Below are 24483 nucleotides of genomic sequence, written 5' to 3'. Positions count from 1 at the left end.
AGGGCATCTTTAACGTGTACTTTTGTGTGCTGCAGTTGCTGTCGAGTTTATGTCGTCTTCCATCTCTGTGTAGGTTGCCTTGGTGATGCTTTATTCTACTGTTAAAAGTGGCAGGTTATGGATCTGTAGCCTAATATCGTTGCATCCGCCGCGGTGTCTTTTGAATGCTGAAATAGAAGCGCATTTGTTACAGCAAACAGACGAGTGATGGGTGTCTAAAACCTTTCAAACAAATGCAGGCAGTGTAGATTGCCCTTTAGTCAGCATGTACCATTACAATGGCATCTAACAGTGTGATGATAGCCAGTGATGGAGGGCTGTCTAAACATTGGCCACTTAAATGTGAATTTGCAAAGATTAGATTTCTCGTCTGAGCACAGTTACGTTCTCTTTCCCATTCCCTGTTCTCTCCGTTCTCAGTTGTGTTTGAGGTTTCAGAGCACATTTTAGTAGGGGTGTGACAAGACACCCGGCTCACGAGAACGAGAGATTTTAACACTATTTGAAAGAAAACTTCAATGAAGAAATAAGACTGAGAAAATAGTCCTTTATTCAATTGAAAGTCACAAAATTAAAACCGAGCACTGAAAGGTTTTGCCACAAACTCAAAATAACTGGCTTCTCCCCTGTATAACTAACAGTTACACTGTTACTTATTCCATATGTACGCTGGAGAGAGTCTCTTCACTCAGAGAACCAAGGTTACAACGTAACTAAGCGTTTTCTGGCAGTAGTTGAGACCAGTTGTTTTGTACTTTGTACAGTAGGCCGAGAGAAATACACTCAACAGATGATTTTTGTGAAGACAGATGCTCTTCTCTCTTCTGCATTTTTTTCATTGCAGCAGTAAACAAGGAAGTGGGCTACTCTAGTATCGATTTATGACCATTATGGGACAAAGGGAGAACATTTCTCTTTGTTCAATATCATTAAAAGTAAAGTTAGGTTTTGCTGTCTGCTTCCTGACTCATTTTAAAAAGGGCATAGAAAAAGAGTGGTCTGGGCGAGACAGCGCCACAGTGAACTGCATGCTGCAGACACGTGTGAGGGGGGGGGGGAGAGAGAGAGAGAGAGAGAGAGAGAGAGAGAGAGAGAGAGAGAGAGAGAGAGAGAGAGAGAGAGAGAGAGAGAGAGAGAGAGAGAGTGCGGCGGTACTCTCTAACGCTGGGTTTTACAGGCAGCTTTTTTCTTCCGCTATCGCTCTGCAAAAGTAAACTCAGAGCCAACTTTGGAGAACTTTGCTAATTCCGAGGTCAAAGTCAGACTCATCCATCATGCTAGCAGCTGCTCTGCACTGGTGTACTGAAATCGCAAGACACTCAACGAGAAATCTCGTCACGTTTTATTCTAGCTCTACTACTACTTTTTACTCGTCACACCTCTATAATTTAGTCTTTACTTCAGCTGCTTCTATTTTCTTCTGTTCATGTCTCATCATTTCCCTCTCCATCTCCATTTCTCCTAGACCTTCACTTGTCTTGCCTAATCACAGTCCGTAGAAGGATTGTTTTTACAAGTTCTTCTGCTCAAATGCTGGAAGGCCTGAGGGGCTAAACGAGGAGAACAGACCCAAGAGCCTCTGGGAAAACACAGAGCTTGCCTACAGCTAGGAGCCGAGGAGAACTGCCACTGCCGGCAATGATATGAATGCATGTACACACACACAAACCTATAACAGCTGAATTTACAAGAACACATGATGCATCTGTTTAGAGGAGAGAAAAAAAACTATGAATCACTGTCAAGAGCATGTGGGTAGTTTGTTGGCACAGTGCATACAGGAAGTCTATTAGAGCTGACACAATGGGATATCTATAATAAATCAATTCACCCTGTTACACATCCAAATGATCTCTAAAATGTAAGCACACTGATTTAGGAGGCACAGAGTTGCCATGGCACCTGCCGTAACGGTCTTTTTTCATTCACACACACACACACATCACAATGTTTTGTCTGCCAAGCTCTCACAGCATTACGGAGGATTGATCTGCACAGGAATATCTGTTTATTGCACTTAAACACATCAGAGAGTAGAACCTGGAGTCTTTAAAGTGATGCCCAAAGAAAACATTGTTAGAATCAATAGATGCCTCGGAGTTAAAAGCCCTGTCTGATATAGTACTGGGAGGGGGGACTAATTAGTGGGGTTCAAAGAGTTGGCAAAAACCTAAAAGACACTTGGGATACCCTGCCAACATCTATAAAACAATTTCTGGCGTGAAATTAAAAAAACGTGAGAATGGCTTAATGGAGGACAAAAAAACTAGAGCCCGACCGACATATCGGCGGGCCGATATTATCGGCCGATATTAGGCATTTTCCAAACTATCGGTATCGGCATTTATAATGGCTGATAAATGAATATTTAAAAAATAAAATAAAAGCGGACGAAACCCCCTTCAACCATGTTCTGAGTGTTGGCGTTGTGTAGTTTGTCCACCAGAGGGCTCTCTACAACCTCCCTGTTGGCAACGCTCTTTGATTTATTTTTTATGTTATTGTGTTTTTGTTCAAAAGACTTTAAGTTTCATATCTTAAGTTTGTATTTTTATACATTTTATGTATCAGAACTTTAATATATTTTGATGTTCCTCTGTTCTGTTGTGATAATAACACAAACAAGTTTATTTTTAAACTGCATTATCATATTATTTTAGTGAGGACTCATAAATAACTACAAATAACTAATGTTACGGAAATCTTTTTATGTTTTGTTACGCGTTTCTGGATTTAAAAAAATATATATATATCGGCCAATATATCGGAATATCGGATTTTTAAATCACCAAATATTTGTATCGATATCGGTCTTAAAAATCCTTTATCGGTCGGGCTCTAAAAAAAACAATCATTAATATTATGATATGACCAAGGTCAAGTCTTGGAGTGCCTACAATTCATTTTATTTCATTTCTAAGCGCTTTATTGGAAGCCCTATTTGATTCAACTTTGGATGTATCATAGAGTGGTGTGAATAAGTTACATGTATGTGGTCACTGTATCATTATAAGAACATTGAAGAAAAGTAGGGAGGCTGGGTCATGTGAACCCACTCACCCTGGGTTGCCAGTTTTCATATTGCTTCTGCAGATTGGCCCCGATGGTCTCCAGGGCTTTCTGTGGACTCATCGACAGAGGATCTGGCAAGAAAACACCGAGTGTTAACGCACTGTGACCACACACATAGCACACAACAGTCATAGAATGGCAAAGCCACGCACGCTCAATCTGGAGCTGAAAAAACAACCGGAATTATATTATTCACCACACGCACATTAACATTGCTGCCAGTAACTAACATTATTTAACTTTCAGGCAAAAGATACTTCCATGTCATGATTACAGAGGTTAAGTTATAGTTTGGGATTTCGACACTGGAGGTTTTTTGCTTGTCAAATCAAAAGCAGGGTTTGGAAAAATAGCAGCCGCCCCCCTCAGGTTGAAATATTGATGAAAGAAAATCAACATGGCTTAAAGAAGGGCAGAATATAGATTGAGTACAGATCAAACAGATCAAATTGCGCTCAGCAGGCAGAGAAGAATGTATTGGCAAGTTTGCGGGAGATACTGATATGCTTCTGGCTGAAAACTTAACCACCAGCATTATTATAAATGAGGCCTAATAAAATGTATTATCACATCAAAAAGACAACAAAGAGAATGTGTTTGATGAGTCAAATGATAACTGGTTTAATTTCATCATTTAAAAAGGACATCACCTCTGCCTTTAGCCATTAATATTCTCAAAACACCGTCTCGAAAACCAAGCGGAGGGTCTGCACGATGTCAGTATCCTTAGCAGCCGCTAAGAAAGTTTCAGAAACTTTAAGAACTGTGCTCCATCTTTAATGTTATTTCTGCACTCTACACTGTCAAGCAGTCTCAGGGGAGCTGAACAATGGCTTTGAGGTTCCCATTCGATGGAGACGTTTCTTTTGTTTTTGTTCTGTGTCATGTTGTGTGGTTCTGTTTGGGGCAGACTGCTTCAGTTGCTTAGTTGACAGATGCCTTGCGAATTGAGCTCCTATGAGAATGACAGAGAAAGCCCCTAAATGCTACAAAGTTAAACTTGTACTGCTTTTGTTAGTGTCAACTTTAATTCAACACTAATCTTGCCCGGCTTACCCCATACTAACCTTTTGAACCCAAGACTTTTTTCTGCTCATTTTCATACTAGGCACTCCTTACATTGTTATTTTCAGGTATAAGGTGGACTACCAACAAACTTGAAGGGGAGTGGTACTATATATGTGCGTCCCTTGCTTGGTTTTCAAAACACAACGTAGCTGTATATAAATGGATAAAGGAGTGCGTTTGTGTTCCAGGGTAATACAAACTTTTCTGGACTTTAGTGATGTTAAAATAAGACTCAAGAGTCAAGAGTCTACAACCGCGCTAACGTCAACATGTTGCTCACAACAACAATGCTAATGTGCTGATATTTAGCAGGTATAATGTTTGCCATCTAATTTTAATTTGCACTGAACACAAATCACAACTGAGGCTGATGTATTGTACAACTTGAGATGTTGACCTGATGATGGAGATTGAGGAAAGGTCAGGAGATCACCAAAGTGTTTCAAATGAATGCTGAGGTGGACACAAATGTCCATACCACGTTTCGTGGCAATCCAATACTACTACAATGGTTTGGGACATTTCACTAAAGAACAACTTGAAGGGTAACTTTTTTTTCAACCTGTGCCCTATTTTCCTATGTTTTTTGTGTCTAAGTGACTGATGGGAACAACAATCTTTGACATTGGTCCAGTATTTAGCAAGATCGCTGCAGTCGGCAGTCAGCGAAACAAGCTACAATGTAAGTTAATAGGGCAATTGTGCAGCTTGTATTTACCTTCACAAAAGTGCTCGTTTTGCCGCTGACAGGCTCAGATTAATATTCTAAGTGTCTGACAACATTATGGAAAGGATTTCTAAGGAGGTCGACCTTTCTGTTAAAGAGTAAGATCCTTTTTTTAAACATAAAAACATCTGTGAACCTGCGTTCGCTAAAGCCACCAGACTCCATGTAAATAAACAGTAATTTTGGCATTGTAAAATACACTTCATTCAAAGTCAACAGAAACAAAATAAAACTAAAACTAAAAAGCCGTTTTGGGTTGTCTTTCCACTTTTCCAACAATCACAACTCTAGTTTTGGTTGAAATAAACACATAGTTTACCGATTTACATGTGAAAATATGTTGGCTCTATACACACTAAAAGTATTGTTTTTGTAGATGGAGTCTGGTGGGTTTAGCGCTAGCGACCACAGAGCTGTTTCTGGTTAAACAGAAATGTCTTACAGAGGTTTTAAGGCATATCTCTGTAGGAATCCTTTCCATAATGTTGTCGGACACTTAGAATAATAATCTGAGCCTTTCAGTGGCAAAAAATAGCCCTTTTAGTGGACCAAACTGACGATGCACATTTGCGCCATAGGGTTACATTGCAGCCCGGTCTGTGGCTGCCGGTTACAGCGTTCACGCTTAATACTGGGCCAATTTCACAGATTGTTCACTTGCATACAAAAACATAGGAAAATAGGGTCCAGGTTGAAAAACAAAATGAAATTACCCTTTAATGGTGGTGCTAGAGGAAAAGTCAGGCTCAGTAGGCTTCATCCTCCATGAATGTCTGAACAATATTCCACGCCGTGTAGTTTATTTGTGATAAAAAAAAAGATGTTCTGAGTTTTGGAAATACAGTTCCCATAATGCTTTGGATGATACAGACAGGAAGTATGTTATTGCCTAGGAGTCACTGAGTTACATGGGGGCTACACACTGAGCCTCCTTTTTTTTTGCCTAAATTTGTTAACAGTCTGGCAAATTTGCATCATGGGAAGTCATGCAGATCGCTGGTTGCACTGTAAACATGGATGAACACAACACAATCACTGTATTACAATTGATGCAGAAGAATCTGTCAAAATGGGATGATTATTAGACAAGAAGTAGGAAGGAATATCTTATTTAAATGATTCAGATCAGAGATACCACAATCACTATGAGGATGATATCTCTATGTTCAGAAAAATGGGTGCCGTTTTTAACCCCAATTGTGTAAAGTGAGTTTGTGCATTTGCCATATTAACTATTTGCATCTGTCACGCAATATAACACTCAGCAGCAGGGGCAGCACAGTTCATAATACAAATCATATTTAAGAAGAACCCACTCTATAATTTCTCACATTTTTTGTTGCGTTTGAGTGCTTGTCCATTTTGCATTTGGGTGTGTGTGTGTGTGTGTGTGTGTGTGTGTGTGTGTGTGTGTGTGTGTGTGTGTGTGTGTGTGTGTGTGTGTGTGTGTGTGTGTGTGTGTGTGTATTCACCTATCCAGCACTCCAGTCGGGCGCAGGGGGAGGTCTTGACCACATCAGGAGGGTCCACTCCCACGTTGAGACACAACACCAGGGCTACACTCACGGTCTTCATCTGGGGGAGAAGACAGAACACAGGATTAACCTCACATCACTCCTCAATGCTGAAATCTAAACAGACTAGTGGGTTCATTCGTAATACTTTTCAAAGCCACATTAAATCTTCACCCATGCACACATGCCTGTATTCAGTAAACCACATTCTGCTGCTGCAGGCCAGTGGAGCGCTGAAGCTCGCCAGAGGACACTCTACAATCAAAGGAGTTATTCTCCTTCCTTCCACACATATTCCCAATCTGGTCCAGGGATTCCATCATGTCTAACACTGAGGACAGCGTCACTCCATCAAGGAACCTAAGCTGCAGTCTCAAAGGTTCGTCACTGTGCAGGACAGGTTGTAGAGCTGGGCCATATGGAGAAAATCAACCATATTTTTGACCAAATACCTCAATGTCGATATTGCGGCGATATTGTAGGGCGACTATTTGGTTGGCTTTCACAAAATATTTACACAATGAGATTTTTAATAAATAATCATCAGTAATGTGGATATAATGACCAAGTGGATAAAGGCAAATAATAGAACAGCTAGAACAGCCGGGTAAGTTCAGAAAATGACATCACTTTACTGTAATGCAGCCTTTAAAACCAGGAAAAGACAACACTTGTTATATTACGATATTCAAGATTTAAGACGATATCTAGTCTCATATATCGATATATTGACTACCCCAAACAGGTTCAAGGCATTAATCTGTGTATTGTATGAATCTAAGGCAAAAAGGTGCAGATCACACCAAAGGCCCGTCTAAAGATAACTAAATAGGAAGGTAGAATCATAACAGAATGAAACCAGGCAAGGTAACGACCCATGACAGAAGACCATTGGGGCAGGAAGTGAGTGGAAAGAAAAACAGGCCATCTAAAACAGAACAACCATTTATCCAAGGGACACGCACGCACGCACTAACCGGGCAGGAATTTCACAGCGGCTATAATGGCCATAGCCGCATTGCCTCCTCCGTGTGGCCTTATGCCCCTCAAAAGAAATAGTTGTAACAGTGAGGTTCTCCAACGGTGCCAGAGTGCTTTCGTTAAGCATGGCTGTGGCCATGTATAGCGTCCATCACGTCTCTTCAAATCATCACAACAGCAGAATTCGGGGCTAGTACATACAGTGGACACTGAGATATTTAACAGGAAAAGTGAAACCTTTGTCCTCTTGATGGCGTTAGAGGTAAAATCAGGGGCTCACCGAAGCTGCTAAAAATTATCCTTGTGGGATTATCAGTGACTACATTTACTAGGGGTGGAATGGTACATGTATTCGTATTGAACCGAAACGGTACAGGCGTCTCGGTTCGGTACAGTTACACGGAGAATACATGGTATAAAAATAAATAAAACTTGCGTGCAAATTAATTAATGTAATGCGGAACTAATGTAATGCGGAACTACTGTTAGATACGCGGGTTCTAGGGACACCTAATCTGTAGCCCCGCCTTAGCTCTGAAGCTAGCCGAGCTCCGCCTACATGCAGTTTTTTGCAGGTCGACGGTCCAGTGAGTGAGTCAGAGATAGCAGCACTAAAGGACGAGTATGGCGAGTGGTGGCGACCCACAAGAGTTAGAGGACCCGCCGGCCTCTTTAAGATCGCAAGTTTGGGAAAACTTCGAGACTGTATGGATGAAGACTGGAGCCTCCCGTGTCATGCACTCCCGACCTCAAAAACTTCGGTCTTCGGGTCAGTTACAGTAGTACAGGCGAGAGAGTGGTGGATAAGACGAGGACTGTGTGTCGGCGTTGTTCAGCAGTTGTTGGGTATATAAGTGGAAATACATCTAACATGCTAACGCATATCCGACGCCATCACCCAGCTGTACCAATCGCTGGAACGAGACAAAAGAAAACTGTCCAACTTCTCCTCCCTACAGTGCTTAACCAGCCTTTAGATACAAATACAAATAGGGCTTCAAGTATTTGCTGCATGTGCTCGAACCTCGTTACAACATGCCATTCCATCCACATATTTGTTGTTGTTATTATTGTTGTTTATATATGTAATTTGCACTTTCATAAATAAGAGATGCTGTATTTCCAGTTTTATAGCTGATTGTCTTATTTTGTTTACAAGTTCCAGATGGAGTCTGGAGATGATGTGGGGTACTCTGTTTACTGTTTACATCTTACTTTACACACTAAAGGCTGTTGCAGCTAGCTCAGGGGAGAGACTGTATGACACTAGGTGGTACAGCCTGAGACATGCACAATAAAAGAAATTTGCCTTCTGCATTTTTGTTATGCTTTTCCCTCCATTGTATTGAAGCGAACCGTGATGTCTGAACCGAGGTATGAACCGAACCGTGACTTCTGTGTACCGTTCCACCCCTAACGTTTACATGCACATAATATTCCCGTTTTTGCCCGTATTCAGAAAAAGACTCAATTCCGACTAAACTGTTTACAGGGCTAATGAAAGTGAATATTTCACTAATATCCCCGTTAACATGCAGCTGTGCAAAATAGGATTTTTTTTCCTTCTTTTCTACTGGGCAGCCTTTCAAATTGTTGGCTGGTTGGTTTGTGTGCAATACCCATAGCAACGCACAGAGCTGACCGTAAGCCGTAAACAGGCCGTAAACTGTCACAAACTGCGGTAAAAACCCTGATTGATACACATATTCTGAATGTGATGTATACATTAGAGGGCGGATCGGGCCGCATTTTTCTGTCCGAGCCCGGCCCACGTCCGACAGAGCAGTAACCGAACCCTGCCCGAGCCCGACAGGTATTAAGATATTTATGTCCGAGCCCGACCCGAGCCAGACACAGTTAAAATCTGTTTTTGTTTTTTTTCTCTCATACTAATGACACATGTATGTTTGTTTGTGTGGAAAGCCCGCTTTTATTAAGCAACTGTAGGAAGGCATTCGGAAATGTCAACAGATGAGCGCATCAGTGCACACGGGGCAACAAGCGCACGTTAACACAGGCGCGCACCTACATAATAAGCTTTTTTAAATTTAAAATGTTCAATGCCTTATCGCGCTGATGTGACCGAGCCCGACCCCAACCCGAACATCATTTCTAAATATCTGTCCGAACCCGGCACGGCCCGTCGGGTACCGCCGGGTCCAGACGGGCTCGGTTCGAGTATCCATCCTCTAGTATACATGTCCAAAGAATGCTTCTTAAACCCTGAATAACCGGAATATCCAGCGTCTGAATCGGAAAATGCATAATTCTGAAAAAGGCTTTATTTGGAATATCCAAACGGAATATGCTGTTTATCATATTCAGAATAATAGTGGAACATTAGTGTGCCCGAAAACGTACTCAATGTCTATAGAAATGTCGAAGTCAATCCATCTAATAGTTATCGAGATATATTTTAGTCTGAACCAAATGGTTGACTGACCCACATTGCTAGAGCCACGCTGCGAACATGGCTGAAAATTCAATCTGATACATTCCCTGTCTATTAGTCAAGGCTGGATGATCTCAATAATGGGGTTTAGAAATGACAACAACTGTATACACACAGTTTGGACACGTACAACACTGCCATGTTGGTCAATGCAGATCACCAAGTGACCTTTCACAGGTAGTGTTAGATACTGTCCCTTTGTGTAATGTGGAGCTATAGAGCACATGTGTGTGTGTGTGTGTGTGTGTGTGTACGGTGGGTTATGTGACCAGCCCATGGCTGAGCAAGGCTAGGAGCGCTGTTGTTGTAAAGGGTAATTAAGGTGCCCTCTGCTTTCCCACCGACACAGTAAAAGGTCAGTGTGCTACTGGGACTCAGCAGGACAAGAGTAGACATGCACATGCATCCGCACACACACAAGGGCACACTCGCTTCATTCATTTTCACCTGACCTCCTCACCTCTCGCCCTTTACCAACCTGCATGGTAATGCCATGAACAAATTCTAATGAATGGGAACTGCACAAGTTTAATGCTTGGGTACAAAACTATATCCACACACTACCCCGGTTACTGTGAAAATGAAATGAAGGTGACAGTTCCTTCACAGAACTTACACTGCTTACAGTAGCGTGATATTCCCGAACAACACTCTACAGCGGCTCTGTGAGGCTGTACTTAGGCACAGCATTGCTTTGAGCTAATTGCTAATGTCCGCATGCTAACCTTTGAGAATTAGCACTGAACATAGAGTGCAGTACAGTATTGACCAAATAGAAAGATTTGAGCTGATGTTGGCGCTGGATGAAAAGTCAGCGGATCACCAAAGTTATTGCAATCTATCCGGAGGGGGACACGAGGTCTGGCCACTCTCCATTGACAAGTGTTAATTCCTTGAAGGCGGGTACTCTGGAAGTTTAAAACTATTGGATCTGCCCAGAGCCACTCTGGATCTGCCATAACCAATCGCTAACGTTTGGTCGTGACGTCGGCTTAGCATCGCTAGCGTTAGCCTTAGCCAACTCCTTCACCACTAACGGAGCGGGCTGGAAAATCAAACTTTTCCCGAACCCCGTGAGGAGGAGGGCCACAACATCATGGCCACCAACACAACTCAGCAAAGATTGTTCTTGCTCGGGCTTTAACTTCTGGATATTCGGCAGCGTTGCCACGACGGACCGAATGGCTTCGCTCGCATCTTTCTCCGCCGCCATTACGGAACTACAACTCTAGCGCACAGCCTCAACATCATCGTTCTCAGCCACTCCCTCTTTTCGCTGATTGGACCACCAAAAATTTGGCCGGAGAAAACCCAAGACTATACCGCAAACCCAGACGTAGTACTGAAGGGAAATGAAAATTGTACGTAGGAGGGCGGAGCCAGGCTAGTAATCTGCACCAATGAGCAATATAAAAATATATTTTATGGCCATATAAGTCGCTTCAACTTCACATCAAGGCAAAGCCTGAGGATGCCTCAGATACACATTTGTCTGTTGCCAACTTGTGGATCTGTATTGGTATTTGTTTTTAAATCCAATGATGGCTCAAGAGTTGTTTCGTGAACACTTGAAAAAGGTTAAAAGCCAAAAATGGCCTCCCCAGTCACCACATCTAAAACTCAGTGAGGTGTCATGGGACCTACTGTAAGGATTTTCACTTCCTGCATCCTTCAAAGAACTGGAGGCTTTCCTTCCAAGAATGTTCTAATCTCCCGAGACACAGTTTAGGTCTTCAGTGACAGAAGATCCAATGAAGACTCAAGCTGTTTAAAAGGCAAACCACTTGATAGTATATTTATTTGTTTTCTATTATCTTGTCCTAACCATCACATTTCTCCATCTCACCTGTTAAAGAAAGGTGTGAGGTAGTCAGATCCACTGACTTTTTGCAAGGAATTTATTCCATGTTAGCTCAAAGCAGAAGTGTGATCTCCTTACACAATACACAAGTGTATGTCATTTGAATAAATAGACATTGTGAATGTAAGTGTGCCTGTTCTCTATAAGCTCTGCAGGGGCTGCAAAATATCTACACCAATATCCTGGGAAAATACATCTTTTATATAAAAAAAAAAAAGATACTACAAAGACACAGACTCAAGTGGGAAGAACCAGTGCACGGTTGCCCTTTAAAATACAACAGCTGAAATGACAGCTCACTCAGAGAAGTGTTCATGCAAAGACCAGAAAAAGAGAGAAGATGTTACTGTTAGGCAGGTAAATGTAAAACAAAACTGTTAACTCTCTAGAGTTTTGTAAACTATCATTTCAAATTTCAAGTCAAAATTTATTTCACAAAATACTGTGTGTGTATATATATATATATATATATATATGCTTTTGTCCCAATTTGATTTTTTTGCGATACATGGGTGCTGATTCTGTATGTATTGCAATTTTCATTTACTGCGATTCGATAGTATTGGGTAGTGGGATTTTCTTTTCCTTCTATACAAAACCAAAGATGAATAATACATTTCTAGAGATCAATATATCATGACTCATTTCTTAAAAACGAATTGTTTTCTAAGAAGAACGCACATCACCTCTCCGTCAGTCAGTCTGACATATTTTTCATTTGTAAAAAAGAACATAACATGGATTTTCTGCTGTCGGTCTGTTTTGCTGGAAACGGAAATGATGTAGTCGCCGTCGGTGGTAGCGTAGTAACAGAAAATATTTAGGTGAATAACATACATATACAAGTTCTGTAATATGGCTTAGGGTGTGACCATGCAGGGCTTTAAACACAAACGGAAGAATCTTGTAAGGAATTTGATTCGGAAAGGTGAGCCAATGAAAACATACTACTGCAGGCGTAATATGTTTTTACATTTGCATAGGAGTATGACCACAGCATTCTGTGCCAGATGTAATAGAGGCCTGGTTGATACCAAAATATAGGGAGTTGCAAGAATCGAGTTTTGAGGATGTTAGAGCATGGGTGCCTTTTTCTAAATCTTTAGGGGATAAGAAAGTCCTGATCTTGGATTTAATTCTGAGATGTAAGAAGCTAGAATTGACAACCTTTTAAATTTCAGAGTTTTGTCAAATATTACTCCAAGGTGTTTTACATAAGGTCTGATGTGTGGGCAGTGTTGCTGGAATAGGGGGGGGACTACACTTACGGCACCACAGTAGTATCATTTTGATGTTGAGCATGATAACAATTAAGTGGCTCAAGATGGTGGCGGCCTCTAGCTCACCCAGTAAGGCCGGTTACGCAATGGATGCGTCGCGCGAGCGTGTCAGCTGTGTGGCGTGTCCGTTTTTATTTCGGCTCCCACGTTAACAGGTTAGAGATCACACACTGCCTGCGTGATATGCACGTCTCAGACGCGGCTCGAGCCGCGCCGAAAACACGTGCATGCTAGAAATAGAACCGACGCCTATTTTTCACGCGACACGCAAGCGTGTTGGAAACGTTCCCAGGCAAAATAGAATAGGATAAGATGTTTATATGTCATTTTGACACGAATACACATTCATAAATGACATGTTAATGTTTGAAAGTATCTAGGTTTTGATATAAATGCAGATATAAATGTAATAAAAAAAAAAATGATTTTCTAATATTGCACCTGTCAATACAGAATGAAATATTCTGTAACCTATTTTGCCATCAATACTGCCGACGTGGTCTTTGCTGTAATCAAATCAGTCTATATTTATGTCTAACATGGTATTTCATTTTATCAATGGGAAACATACATGTGTACAGACAAGGCTAGCAGCAGAAAGCGCCGCGTCAGACACGTTTCTGGTGTGTAAAGACATAGAAAAATCCACGCAGCTGACACGCAACAGACACGCCACGCAGCCAGTGTGTAACCGGCCTAAGACCGTGCGACCGTGCGCCCCATCTAGGCTGAGTCCTCTGCAGCGGCATGGGTTCGAGTCCAACCTGCGGCCCTTTGCTGCGTGTCATCCCCCATCTCTCTCCCATCTTTCCTATCCATCCACTGTCACTTTCAAATAAAAGGGAAAACCCCAAAAACATAATCTTAAAAAAAAAGTGGCTCAAGATGGCGGGACAATTAACATCCTAACATAAACAGCCCAGATGAGATTTGTTTCCATGCAGCATCAAACGCAAGCAATTTATAATTCATTTGATATTTATTTGCATGAGAATAACACAGATGAATGAGAGAGAATGGCCCAGCGAATCACCGCGGTGCAACGTGGCATTTGAGTGTGACGGTCCACATTATTCGTCATTGATTTATCTGTTTGTTTATTCCACAAATTACCTCACGCACACTGAAAAACACAAAAACAAGTAGTTCATTTATCAACCAGGTTTGAAAAATGCTGGTAAATCTGTTGGGCAGGAAATAACAATGGGCATGGCTTACAGCAATGAATTAGTTCCTACCCTGGGGGAAAACTGTCAGACCTTAGACCTTGTTCATATGGCTGTGTGTTGTTCCCATTACGGTCAAATACACATTAATGAAAGCAGGCAGCACTGAACCAATGTAAACCAAATAATCTCAAGGTCCACTTACCGGCTTTTTCTGGAGCTTTTAAACGGTCTTAATCAGCTGTTGGCATTTACTCAGTCATTTTCATGTGATCCAAGCATGACCGCCACGACAAATGAGCTGTCAAAACCCATCCATCTATGAAGACCATGAGATGCAATTGAAAGCTCCGGAATAAAGCTAGTAAGTGGACCTTTAGTAAAAATAAAATAAAAAATAAAAAAGCTTCAATTTTTAAACTGCTATTTCCAAGATCAAGAATGAAATTTATCGGCTCAAATTTTCAAAATCAATTAGTGTGGAGCAGATACACACACTAGTGTTATCATTTCAACTCACAGTTAAGATGTTCTATATTCATCTTAGAGATGGTCCGATACCATTTTTTGGTTCCCGATACCAATTCCGGTACCTGAACTTGCGTTTCGGCCGATACCGAGTACTGATCCGATACCAGTGTGTCGTATATTTTATTATGTTTTAACAACTGTATACTACTATCCCTGTATGGATGTGATATGATTTCTATCTTTGTTGTCGGTCTGGCTCAGGTTAAACTCTTTGTGAAACATGAACAAACACAAACAATGAACGCCACAGAACTTTCTTTTATTATCCAGTTTGACAGTCAGTTATAACGGAAAAAGAACATAAATAAACTACTTTAACGTAGATTTTCTTTAGGGCTTTATTACGTGGTATCGGATCGGTGCATAAACTCCAGTACTTCCCGATACCGATACCAGCATTTTAGGCAGTATCGGAGGCGACACCGATACCGATACTGGTATCGGCACATCTCTAATTCATCTGCCACCTTTTTAAACCCTTTGAACTGTGTGACGTGCAGTCATTCCTTTCTCCTTCCCACTAACTAATTAGCACACCCTTTCACAAATCCCAAGCCAATGAATTTGAAACTGTGGAAACAACATTATACAGTGCATAATCTCTTCAGTCAGATTAATGAAATTAACTGAACTGAACTAAGTCTGCTTGCGAGAGCGTTAATTGCAGGTCTACTGTATATTCTCTACCATTTTATTTAAGTTATCTGAAAGGAAATTAAGGAAAGAAAAAGGAAACTGATTAGTAGATTGACAAAAGAATGAATTGAGAACGATCGCTTAGTCTAATCATTTAGGAATTTGTCAAGCAAAAATTTTAAACATGCTCTGGCTCTAGCTTTTTTTAAATGTAAAGATCTGCTGTTTTGTTAACTGAATACTTTGATACCTGAAGATGTTTGACTATTTTTGACAACTTAGGAAAAATAATAATAAAAAATAATTGATCTATTAATCAACAATGAAGTCATTAATTGCCGCCCTAGAATAATCAAAAGACAGGGATAAGACGAGAGTAGAAGTGAGGGTTCCCACTGCGAACAAAACACATTTTGGCCGATAACAAGCGTCTCTTTATCAAATAGAGGATGTTAATTGGACTGTTAGGGTTAATCTGAGAGGAAAGCCTAAACAAAATTTGATTTTACAACAGGTATGCTGGGCCGAATGGATTTCCAATATTCAATGAAAGAAGAAGGCAGAGGAGGAGAGAAAAGAGAGTAAATGACTATGTACTTTAACAACACTTGATGGAAAAGTCATGGAACTGAAGAGATAATGAGACAGACGGGGGACAGGGAGGGAGACGTGTGCATGTGAGCGTGTGTGTGTGTGTGTGTGTGTGTGTGTGTGTGTGTCCGTGTGTCCATGCCTTCCAGTTTGGGCCTGTGCATATACAGTAGTTGGTCACCATCCTCCTCTCATTAATAACTGCACGGGACTCCAGGGGACTTTCCAGCCTTTTCCCTCTGCACACTTTTAAGAATCCCAATAAATCCCCCTAGCATCGCTCACTGCGCGGATCAATGGCCACTGATTATTCCATTTGTTAAATGAAGGTTATTAAAATGGTGGAGAGCATCGATCTGCTCAGGGCGAGCCATAGTTAGCAGCAACAGGTCAGATACTGGACGCTTCAGGTAAAAGTAGGGCTGGGCCATATGGAGAAAATCAAATATCACGATATTCTTTTTTTAAAATGATTATTATTATTTGCTTATAGTGCAATACAAGTGCATCCATAAACTCCAACTGGTCCAAAACTCAGCTGCCCGTATTATCACCAGAACCACTGGCTCCCTGTCTAATACCATATTGACTTTAAGATTCTTCTCCTCACCTTCAAAGCCCTCCATAATCTTGCTCCTCCATACCTTTCTGAACTTCTTCAGCCTTACACTCCATCCCGAACTCGCCGATCCTCCTCTTCCTCACTGCTTTCCACTCCTTCTGCCCGCCTGTCCACAATGGGGTTCAGAGCCTTCAGCCAGTCTACCCCTCGCCTTTGGAACTCCCTCCCACTATCCATCCGTACCATAGAGTCTCTACCTACCTTTAAAACCTCCCTCAAAACCCACCGTTTCCGAAAGGCCTACCCCACATAACTCCACTCGCCATCAAATTCATGGATAGATTGCGCTCTTTAAATTTTCTATCTCAATCTTTTAAATGTGTTTGTTTTAATTATATTTGCCTTTTTAACTGTATTTTTGCTTGTTTTAACTGTAAGGTGTCCTTGAGTGCTATGAAAGGCGCTCATAAATAAAATGTATTATTATTATTCTTAACATGAAAACATGTACATGACAAAAGGTGTAAACTAGACTAAACCAAACAAACAAACAGCACACAAAAGATCAAAGATGGGGGCATAATGTTTAGCTTAGGCTATCTTATTGTAATACTCCTGGGTGTGTGTGTGTGTGTGTGTGTGTGTGTGTGTGTGTGTGTGTGTGTGTGTGTGTGTGTGTGTGTGTGTGTGTGTGCGTGCAGGGCTGGTTTTCTTGGGTCAAGGGCATTGGAAAGAGAGAACAAAGAAAGAAAGGGAGCTACAATCACGATATTCCTGACCAAATACCGTGACTGCAGGGTTCATAAAATATTTACACAATGAGATTTTTGACAAATAATCATCAGTAATGTGGATATAATGGCCAAGTGGTTAAAGGCAAATAATAGAACAGCTAGAACAGTCTGCTAAGTTCAGAAAATGACATGCCAGTACTGTACTGCAGCCTTTAAAACCATGAAAAGACAACACTTATGCCATATTACGATATCCAAAATCTAAGACGATATCTAGTCTCATATCCTGATTTCGATATGGATATAATATCAATATATACTGCCCAGCCAAATCTGAAAGCCCAGAAAAGACTACTCCTGAAACACATAGAATGTTTGTTGGATTTCTAAAAAACATATTTTTTGCCATACAAGATATATGCAAGTCCATGAGTCATCAGGAGGAGTTTTATTAAGCTTGAAACAAATGGCCACAAAGTTGGCCATCATATCCTCCTCATGGCTGCATCACACTTCCTCCCCAATCGTTCTCCAAGTATTTCTGTGTCACTTGTGTGTGTCTTTGTAATAAACACAATGAATGGTACAAATGAGGATATTTACAGAAAAGTCCCTCCCAAAATCATTCAAAGTGTTGTGCAAAAGCAAGAAGTAGTTGTGTGAAGAATGAAAGAAAGAGAGCTTGAGAGAGAAGTTCAAACCCTGCCTACTGTTCTCACTTCTGCCGATTGGTCCGCACACTTGACCAATCGCTACGTAAAGATTGTTGCATTGTCCATTTCAAAAAGCAACAAAATTGTCAAGCAAAGACTCCCGTGCATGTTTGCAGATGTGAGGGAAAAGAAAGAAGAGCCTGCATACTGCTGTCAAGTTTCCACGAGAAAACACTAAAGGATGCGCGTGACTTACTGAAAATGTTAGTGTTCAAGTAGGCACTAAAGCTATAGACATACTGTATACATACTATTTGCTGTCTGTCTGCACAAGCATTTTAACATTTATTTATACAAGGAGGGACAACTACTTTTCGGGCAGCACCCTACTCCTTTCCCACACCGTTACACACATTTAAACACATATAGACATCTCCAAAAACCTTTGCGAATTAGCAAAACGTCCACTGTAATTGCTCTGTCAAAGATGTTTAAGATGCTCTAAAACATCTTCCCTGTGCTCGAGGCAACTTTGCACTTTTCTCATCAAATCTAACAACGACGTGGGAGGAAATGAATGATGGATTAATAGTGACAAACTTATGTGCCAGTTCTGTTCCCCTTAGCCATGACAAAATAGAATTGTATTTCAAAAAGGAAAAAATAAATAAAAAAAATGTTCAAAAACATTTGAAAACAATGTACACAGTCCATACAGAATGCATATAATAAAAGCATGAGATTGTGATCCAAGTAATTTGACTGCGATGAGTATTTAACACACTTCCTACGAACCAGAGAAAAATAAAGACACAAAGAGTCACGTTTACAGTACATCGCAAGAGAGATGCGGCCATTCAATATAGTGGAGCAACATTTAAGGACTTTAAAGCTATACTCTTTTGATGGCCAATACGAGCTGCCTAGCAAAACCTCCATCTCCAAAACAGCCATTCCAAATGCGTACAATAGAGTCCTGCCTCAAGCCAGAGAAATTGAAAACTGAACAACTGATTGCTCGTGTTTCTGGCCTGAAATCTGCCCGACAAACCAGCTGATTAAATAACCTTTTTTTGTCCACCATCACTACCCTGATTTAAAGGTGCTGTAGGTAGGATTGTGAAGATCCAGGACTTAGCCAAAAAATGTGAACATCGACAACTTCTCAGTCCCTCCCCCCTTTCTGCTAAAGCCCAAAACGGTCTCTAAGCCCCTCCCCCCACAAGGGAGAATGAATGCATGTGCATGAGCAGTGATTAACACGCAGTAATAAAGAGGCGTGGTTTACTTCCCAGGCTGTGTACTTGTGTTATATATATTATATATAAACAAAAGATGTATCCTGGGATTCATTCAAATTTTAATTTGCTTGAAAAAGTACTAAATAATAATAAATAAAAAAAATCAGACTGAAAGACAATTATATTGTTACAGCTAAATGTGTGACTGTTATAGGCCTACTTACAAAGTCTCCACATCCTTCTCTAATGGTACACAAGAGTGTTACCATACATTCATCTTTATTCCCAATAAAAACCCATCAGCATTATTCTTCCCCTAGTTACGCTGACTCAAAGAGGAAGTGAAAGATGATACAAACCGAGTCATTTCCATGCAACTAATGGCCTCGATAAAACCATGCGTTTCTTTCAAGGATAAATAAAATTCTCGGAAATCCAGAAATCCCAAAAAAAAAGCACATGAACACATTGAGCCGTCTCTTTTCACACATGGAGGCAAGCGGTCAGGTCAAGGCCAGTGTTTCTCCAGTGTCCTGCTCAAGGACTTCAGCAGGGTGGGAGCTTTAATCTGGAGCTCTTGGTTTAACAACGGTTGCCATAATTCAACACCGATATAAAATCACTAGCGTGTAATTATTTTGAGTCGCTTGCAGATACATTTTGTTTTCATGCCTCTGTGGCTGAAAGTCTATATGCTGCCTAATGAACTGTGTACATTGATTGAATTCAACTAATGATAGACAATAAAGCGGCACAGACCACCTGTCTCATTTCCACATTATGACAATGGGCTTGGATATTGATTGGCTTATTGATTTCATTATTCCTGAATCAAAAAACAAACCAGCAGGCAACAAATGTGTGAAAACCAGCAGGGAGAGAAATGAGAGAAACTGAAGGGAATCTCCGACTCTGAAAATCAAGTATGATGTCCACCTGATAATGACTCATAAGACGATTTATGTTCAATATTTAAAACAGCGTTAAAATCCCAGTCGTCCTAAAAATTTAAAAAGACCAAAACTAGACTTCCTTGAGCCATTTGTAAGTCCAAAGGGAAGTTAAACGTAGCCTAAATAAAATGACACATTAACACAATTTTAAAATCTCAGGAAATACAAACACCCGTGGGCCATTTTGCCACAGCAACAAACGGCTTTGACAATTCAACATTCTGCTGTAACTAAGTGTCTTAACAACAATGTGCTGTCACTGTGTTAACGACAGTACAACAGTGCTGTGGGCATCTGGGAAGAAAAAGGCAACAACTCGGCCACTGATGAGAAATACTGAAACGTAATATCATGGAGGACGTGGTCAACCTTAGGGCGTACTCGCACTTGGCCCAGTTGCCTTGAACCGTGCCCGAGCACGATTGCTCCTCCTCCCCACTCCCCCACTGGCCTGCACTCACACTGCAATGAAACATTCAGGGCCGGAGCACACTTACGCCATTACATTGCGGGACTCGCCGAGTACAATTGCTATTCATCTGTAAGGTGAGAACCAGACCCAGGCACGTTTAGCGATTACATTACTGATGCGTACCGTGCCTGAGTCAAACCGAACCACACCTATTTCAAGCGGGCCAGTGAAAAGAAGTGTTTACCAAGTATCCTTAGCTGAATTTAATGAAATATTTTTGTGAGGTGTTTTTGTCCTCTAATAACATTAAATGAATAACACACAATATTTATTTATGACCTTACGGCATTTATTTAATCCTACAAAAAGGACAAAAAATGTAAAATATAAAATTTTATTTAAGACCAAGATACTTTTAAAATCCCACAGGAAACCTGTATTAAATTATTAATAAATACTGTTTAGACTATATCTGAGATATCAATTTTTCTTGGCAATTTTTTTGTGAGATAAATTTTAATTTGCCACAGTGCTTTTCTCTGTTCTTTGTTTTGAGCTGACATTTATCTCCCATGATGATTGCTGAGTGTCTTCAGTGTGTGTTCACTGAACAAACTGAATCTTTGTATTTTAGGAACCATTAATTAGCCTGCTCTCAGGTCTTAACAGGACTCTTAATTAAAGGCAGGAGCACTGGAGAGGTCAGCAACCCTACGGCATGGATGCTAGCATACTGCAGTTCTAATTAGATCAAAGCAGAGCCGCAAGGATTAATCGATTAGTTGGCAACTATGAAATGAATTGCCAACCAGTTTGGTAAATCGATTTATCAGTTTAAATAATTCTCTTACTTATTGTTACATGTACTGTATGTGCAGGTATGACTAAGTGTATGGTATGTATTAGTATACGCATGTGTATATGTGTGTGTGTGTGTGTGTGTATATATATATATATATATATCCTTTTTTGTGTATTTGCTTTGAGCATCACTGCGCCATGGCGTGGAGGGTGGTGGTTGGCTGGGCATAAAAAGCTGTGCATAACTGCAGAATTAACTTTCATCTGGGATTTCTTATGAAATGTAATTAAAAATATATATATATATATATTATAAACAAATTTAAATAAAGTTCTCTGATTCCAGCTTCTTAAATGTAAATATGTTTACTTTACTCCTCTGTGACAGTTAACTGAATATCTTTAAATTGTGGACTAAACCAGACATTTTGAGGAAGTCATGTTGGGCTTTGGGAAACACCACCTTCACATCCACTTCAATCGAATTATCTGAAGTTCGGTAAAAGAATTCAAGCGAATAAAGCTGGTGAAAGTGTGTTTCCATCCAGCGGCTTTAAAGCGAGTAAACACCTGTGCGTAATGACGTCGCAAGACATTCCGTTTTGCGGTCAAATTGGTATATCGAATTGATTTGCGAAATTTTAAGGCGTTTCCATACATTTTCGCACTGAATCGCACAACATTCAAGCTGACATTTGCAAACAAAGTTTTGCCAGACAAAATGGATCGCGCCATCAACCTACAAATGATACATATTGCACAAGTGGTAATAGTGCTTATGTGCCAGCTGATAGCGCCATATCAAGCTATAATAAGAAAACAACGACGCTATCAACACATTGCTATGATGATGCAGATGCAAGTAAATGCCCAACGACAACGGAGGCGGCCTGTGGTGTGGGAACGAGAGCGCTTCAAACTGTTCTGGAAGATCGTAGTTTAGAGACACTTAACGGAAACCCTTTGGTTGAAGCAGTTTCGGATTTGACCTGTTGTGTAATTTTATTGGCCCCGTCCCTTGACCCAGATAAGCTATGGCCCTACGGTTCCAATCGAGAAGCGTATTACGACAGCGTTCTACAAACTGGCTACATGCGCAGAGTACAGAGTGGTAGGCGAAACGTTTGGGGTCAGCAAGACCACCGTGTGTTTACGGCGTGTGCAATGCCATACGAACGAGGATGATGCGAAGGTATATATAGGCTAACTACCTGGAGTGGATAAGACGCATGAGATCTCGCTGCATAACTCCAGAGCGCATCTTGTGTCACAGGTGTATGGCACAATAAACAGGACTGACGTCCCGCGATTAGACCCCCTGCTAAAGGCTGCAGGGATTTTGTCAATAGAAAGGGCTGACCATCAATCGTACTACAGGCTGTAGTAGAAGGTCGTTGCATCTTAAAGCCGCCTACACATGATACGCGATTTGCTCTCAGCGCACCGCTAGGTAGAGCGCAGAGAAAAGTGCAGAGCGCAGCGCAGGTATTCGTCATCAAGGGTGGCAAGGAAGCTTTTTCCCGTTGCTAGGTATCGACATGCTCATCTCATTGGTTGCGCTTTCGAAAGGTCAGCAGCAACTAGGTCAAAGTTGAAATAATTTGAACTTTGAGCGCAGCGCAAAGAGGCAAATCCGAGCGCTGCGCGACGCTAGGGGTAGCGCAGCGCCTAGTTGGGCGCCACCGCCCTCCCCATAGGAAATCAATGGAACAGCCGGCGCAAAGCAGTATTGTTTCTTGAGGCACATTTGCGTCGGCACTCCCGGTAGTGCGCATTGGGCGCGCGGTCTTCACCACTTCTGACCTGTACAAGTGCGTCTGTTTAACCATAAAATCACCTAAAACTTTATCGCAATTCATTATTTATTCGGCAAATAACGTTTCCATCAGCGTTTATCGCGTAAGCCGTACAGTGTATCGATCGAGAGAAAATCAATGAGACCGAACGTATAAACTTTGAGACGATATTCAGGAAATTCAATAGAATATTTTACCGTTTCCATAAGCCGTTTTTCATTCGATATTACTTAATTTGCATAAGAAACGTGTGGATGGAAACATAGGTACTGATTATTACCGTTTAATCTATTCTCTGTGCACCTTTCACTGTCCTCTTGCATGTTTCCCTGTCTCCACAAAACTGCCACAAAGACAAATTCCTTTCTGTTTGCTATTGGTAAGTAAAATCAATTCTGATCGTCCTTCACGCTCAACAAGCTGAACAGCTCCCATACGCACACAGTCCTAAAAATAAGCCTCGACGACTTGATTTCTATGCCTGACAGGATATCGGGCTGGGACAAATGGGCATCAGAGGGAGACAGGACGCTGGCAGGGTTTATAAAAGAGGCTGAGGCTACAGGGTTCGACTAGGAAGGTGTGACACAAAGTTTTGCATCAATTCACTCTGACGTCATTCAGCTAACAGCTCCACAGGGGATTGGAAAGCATAATAGGCAGGGACTGAAGTAAAAGGTTTCTGTGCATGCAAGGTAGGTCACCTTACATCCAGCTTTGAGGCAGTTCTGTTAGTTAAATAATGTTTGAACCCATGGGGGCCGGATTCATAAAACTCAGTGCACGCACATTCTACAGCCCAACTTACACTTCCACCTTTAGCCATACATAGAAATGCCAAATGGAAGAAGAAAGTCGAAAAAGAGCAAAGTGACTGTGTCAAAGTGCTGGGGTGTAGGGTTGGCCATCGAGAACCGATTCCTACTTGGAATCGTTTAAAAAAAGTATGATTCCAGTGGAATCGTTTCTTTATTGGAATCGTTTGGAGGATTTGGTTTCAAATGTGATCATGGGTTCCAAATTTAACACGCACAAGTTTTGGTTTCCGTAGCAGCCAGGCTCTTGTTGTGTTGCAGCCACGGAGCACAGTAAGCAGCTCTCTAGAGTGGCTTTATTTTATGTTGAAAAAGCTGTAAAACTGCAAACCACCATTGGATCAAAATAAAACTTTCCTCTTATTTGTGAAATAAGCATGTGACCAGTTTCAACTCCACCTCTCAAAGAATCGGAATCGAGAATCGATGAGAACCGGGTTCGAAAGGAAGAATCGGAATTGGAATCAAAATCGTTAAAATCAAAACGATGCCCAACCCTAGATAAGACTAAAAGATAATAAGATGTTCTAGAAGTATTGCGATTTTCTTTGGTTTTCTTGAACAAAAACAAAAAAGTGGATTATTCAACTAGAGACGATATATCATGAGACATTTCTAACAACTAACTGAAGAAGAA

At 41.0% G+C, this 24483-nt stretch overlaps 1 protein-coding gene across 5 annotated transcripts in view; it reads right to left on the bottom strand.

Annotated features, from left to right (window-relative positions):
• Window positions 1-24483, bottom strand: part of rptor (regulatory associated protein of MTOR, complex 1) — a 232561-nt gene that overhangs the window by 196901 nt on the left and 11177 nt on the right. For all 5 annotated transcript variants that reach the window (XM_036000319.1, XM_036000320.1, XM_036000322.1 and 2 more), the window contains exons 3-4: window positions 6340-6442; window positions 3061-3143 (exon numbers count right to left, since the gene is read on the bottom strand). In XM_036000319.1, the coding sequence (XP_035856212.1) occupies window positions 3061-3143; window positions 6340-6442 (186 nt within the window). The remainder of the gene's footprint in view (window positions 1-3060; window positions 3144-6339; window positions 6443-24483) is intronic.

Source organism: Sander lucioperca, chromosome 4 (genome assembly GCF_008315115.2).
Source record: "Sander lucioperca isolate FBNREF2018 chromosome 4, SLUC_FBN_1.2, whole genome shotgun sequence".
NCBI lineage: Eukaryota > Metazoa > Chordata > Actinopteri > Perciformes > Percidae > Sander > Sander lucioperca.
This window is presented reverse-complemented; position numbering and strand designations above follow the sequence as displayed.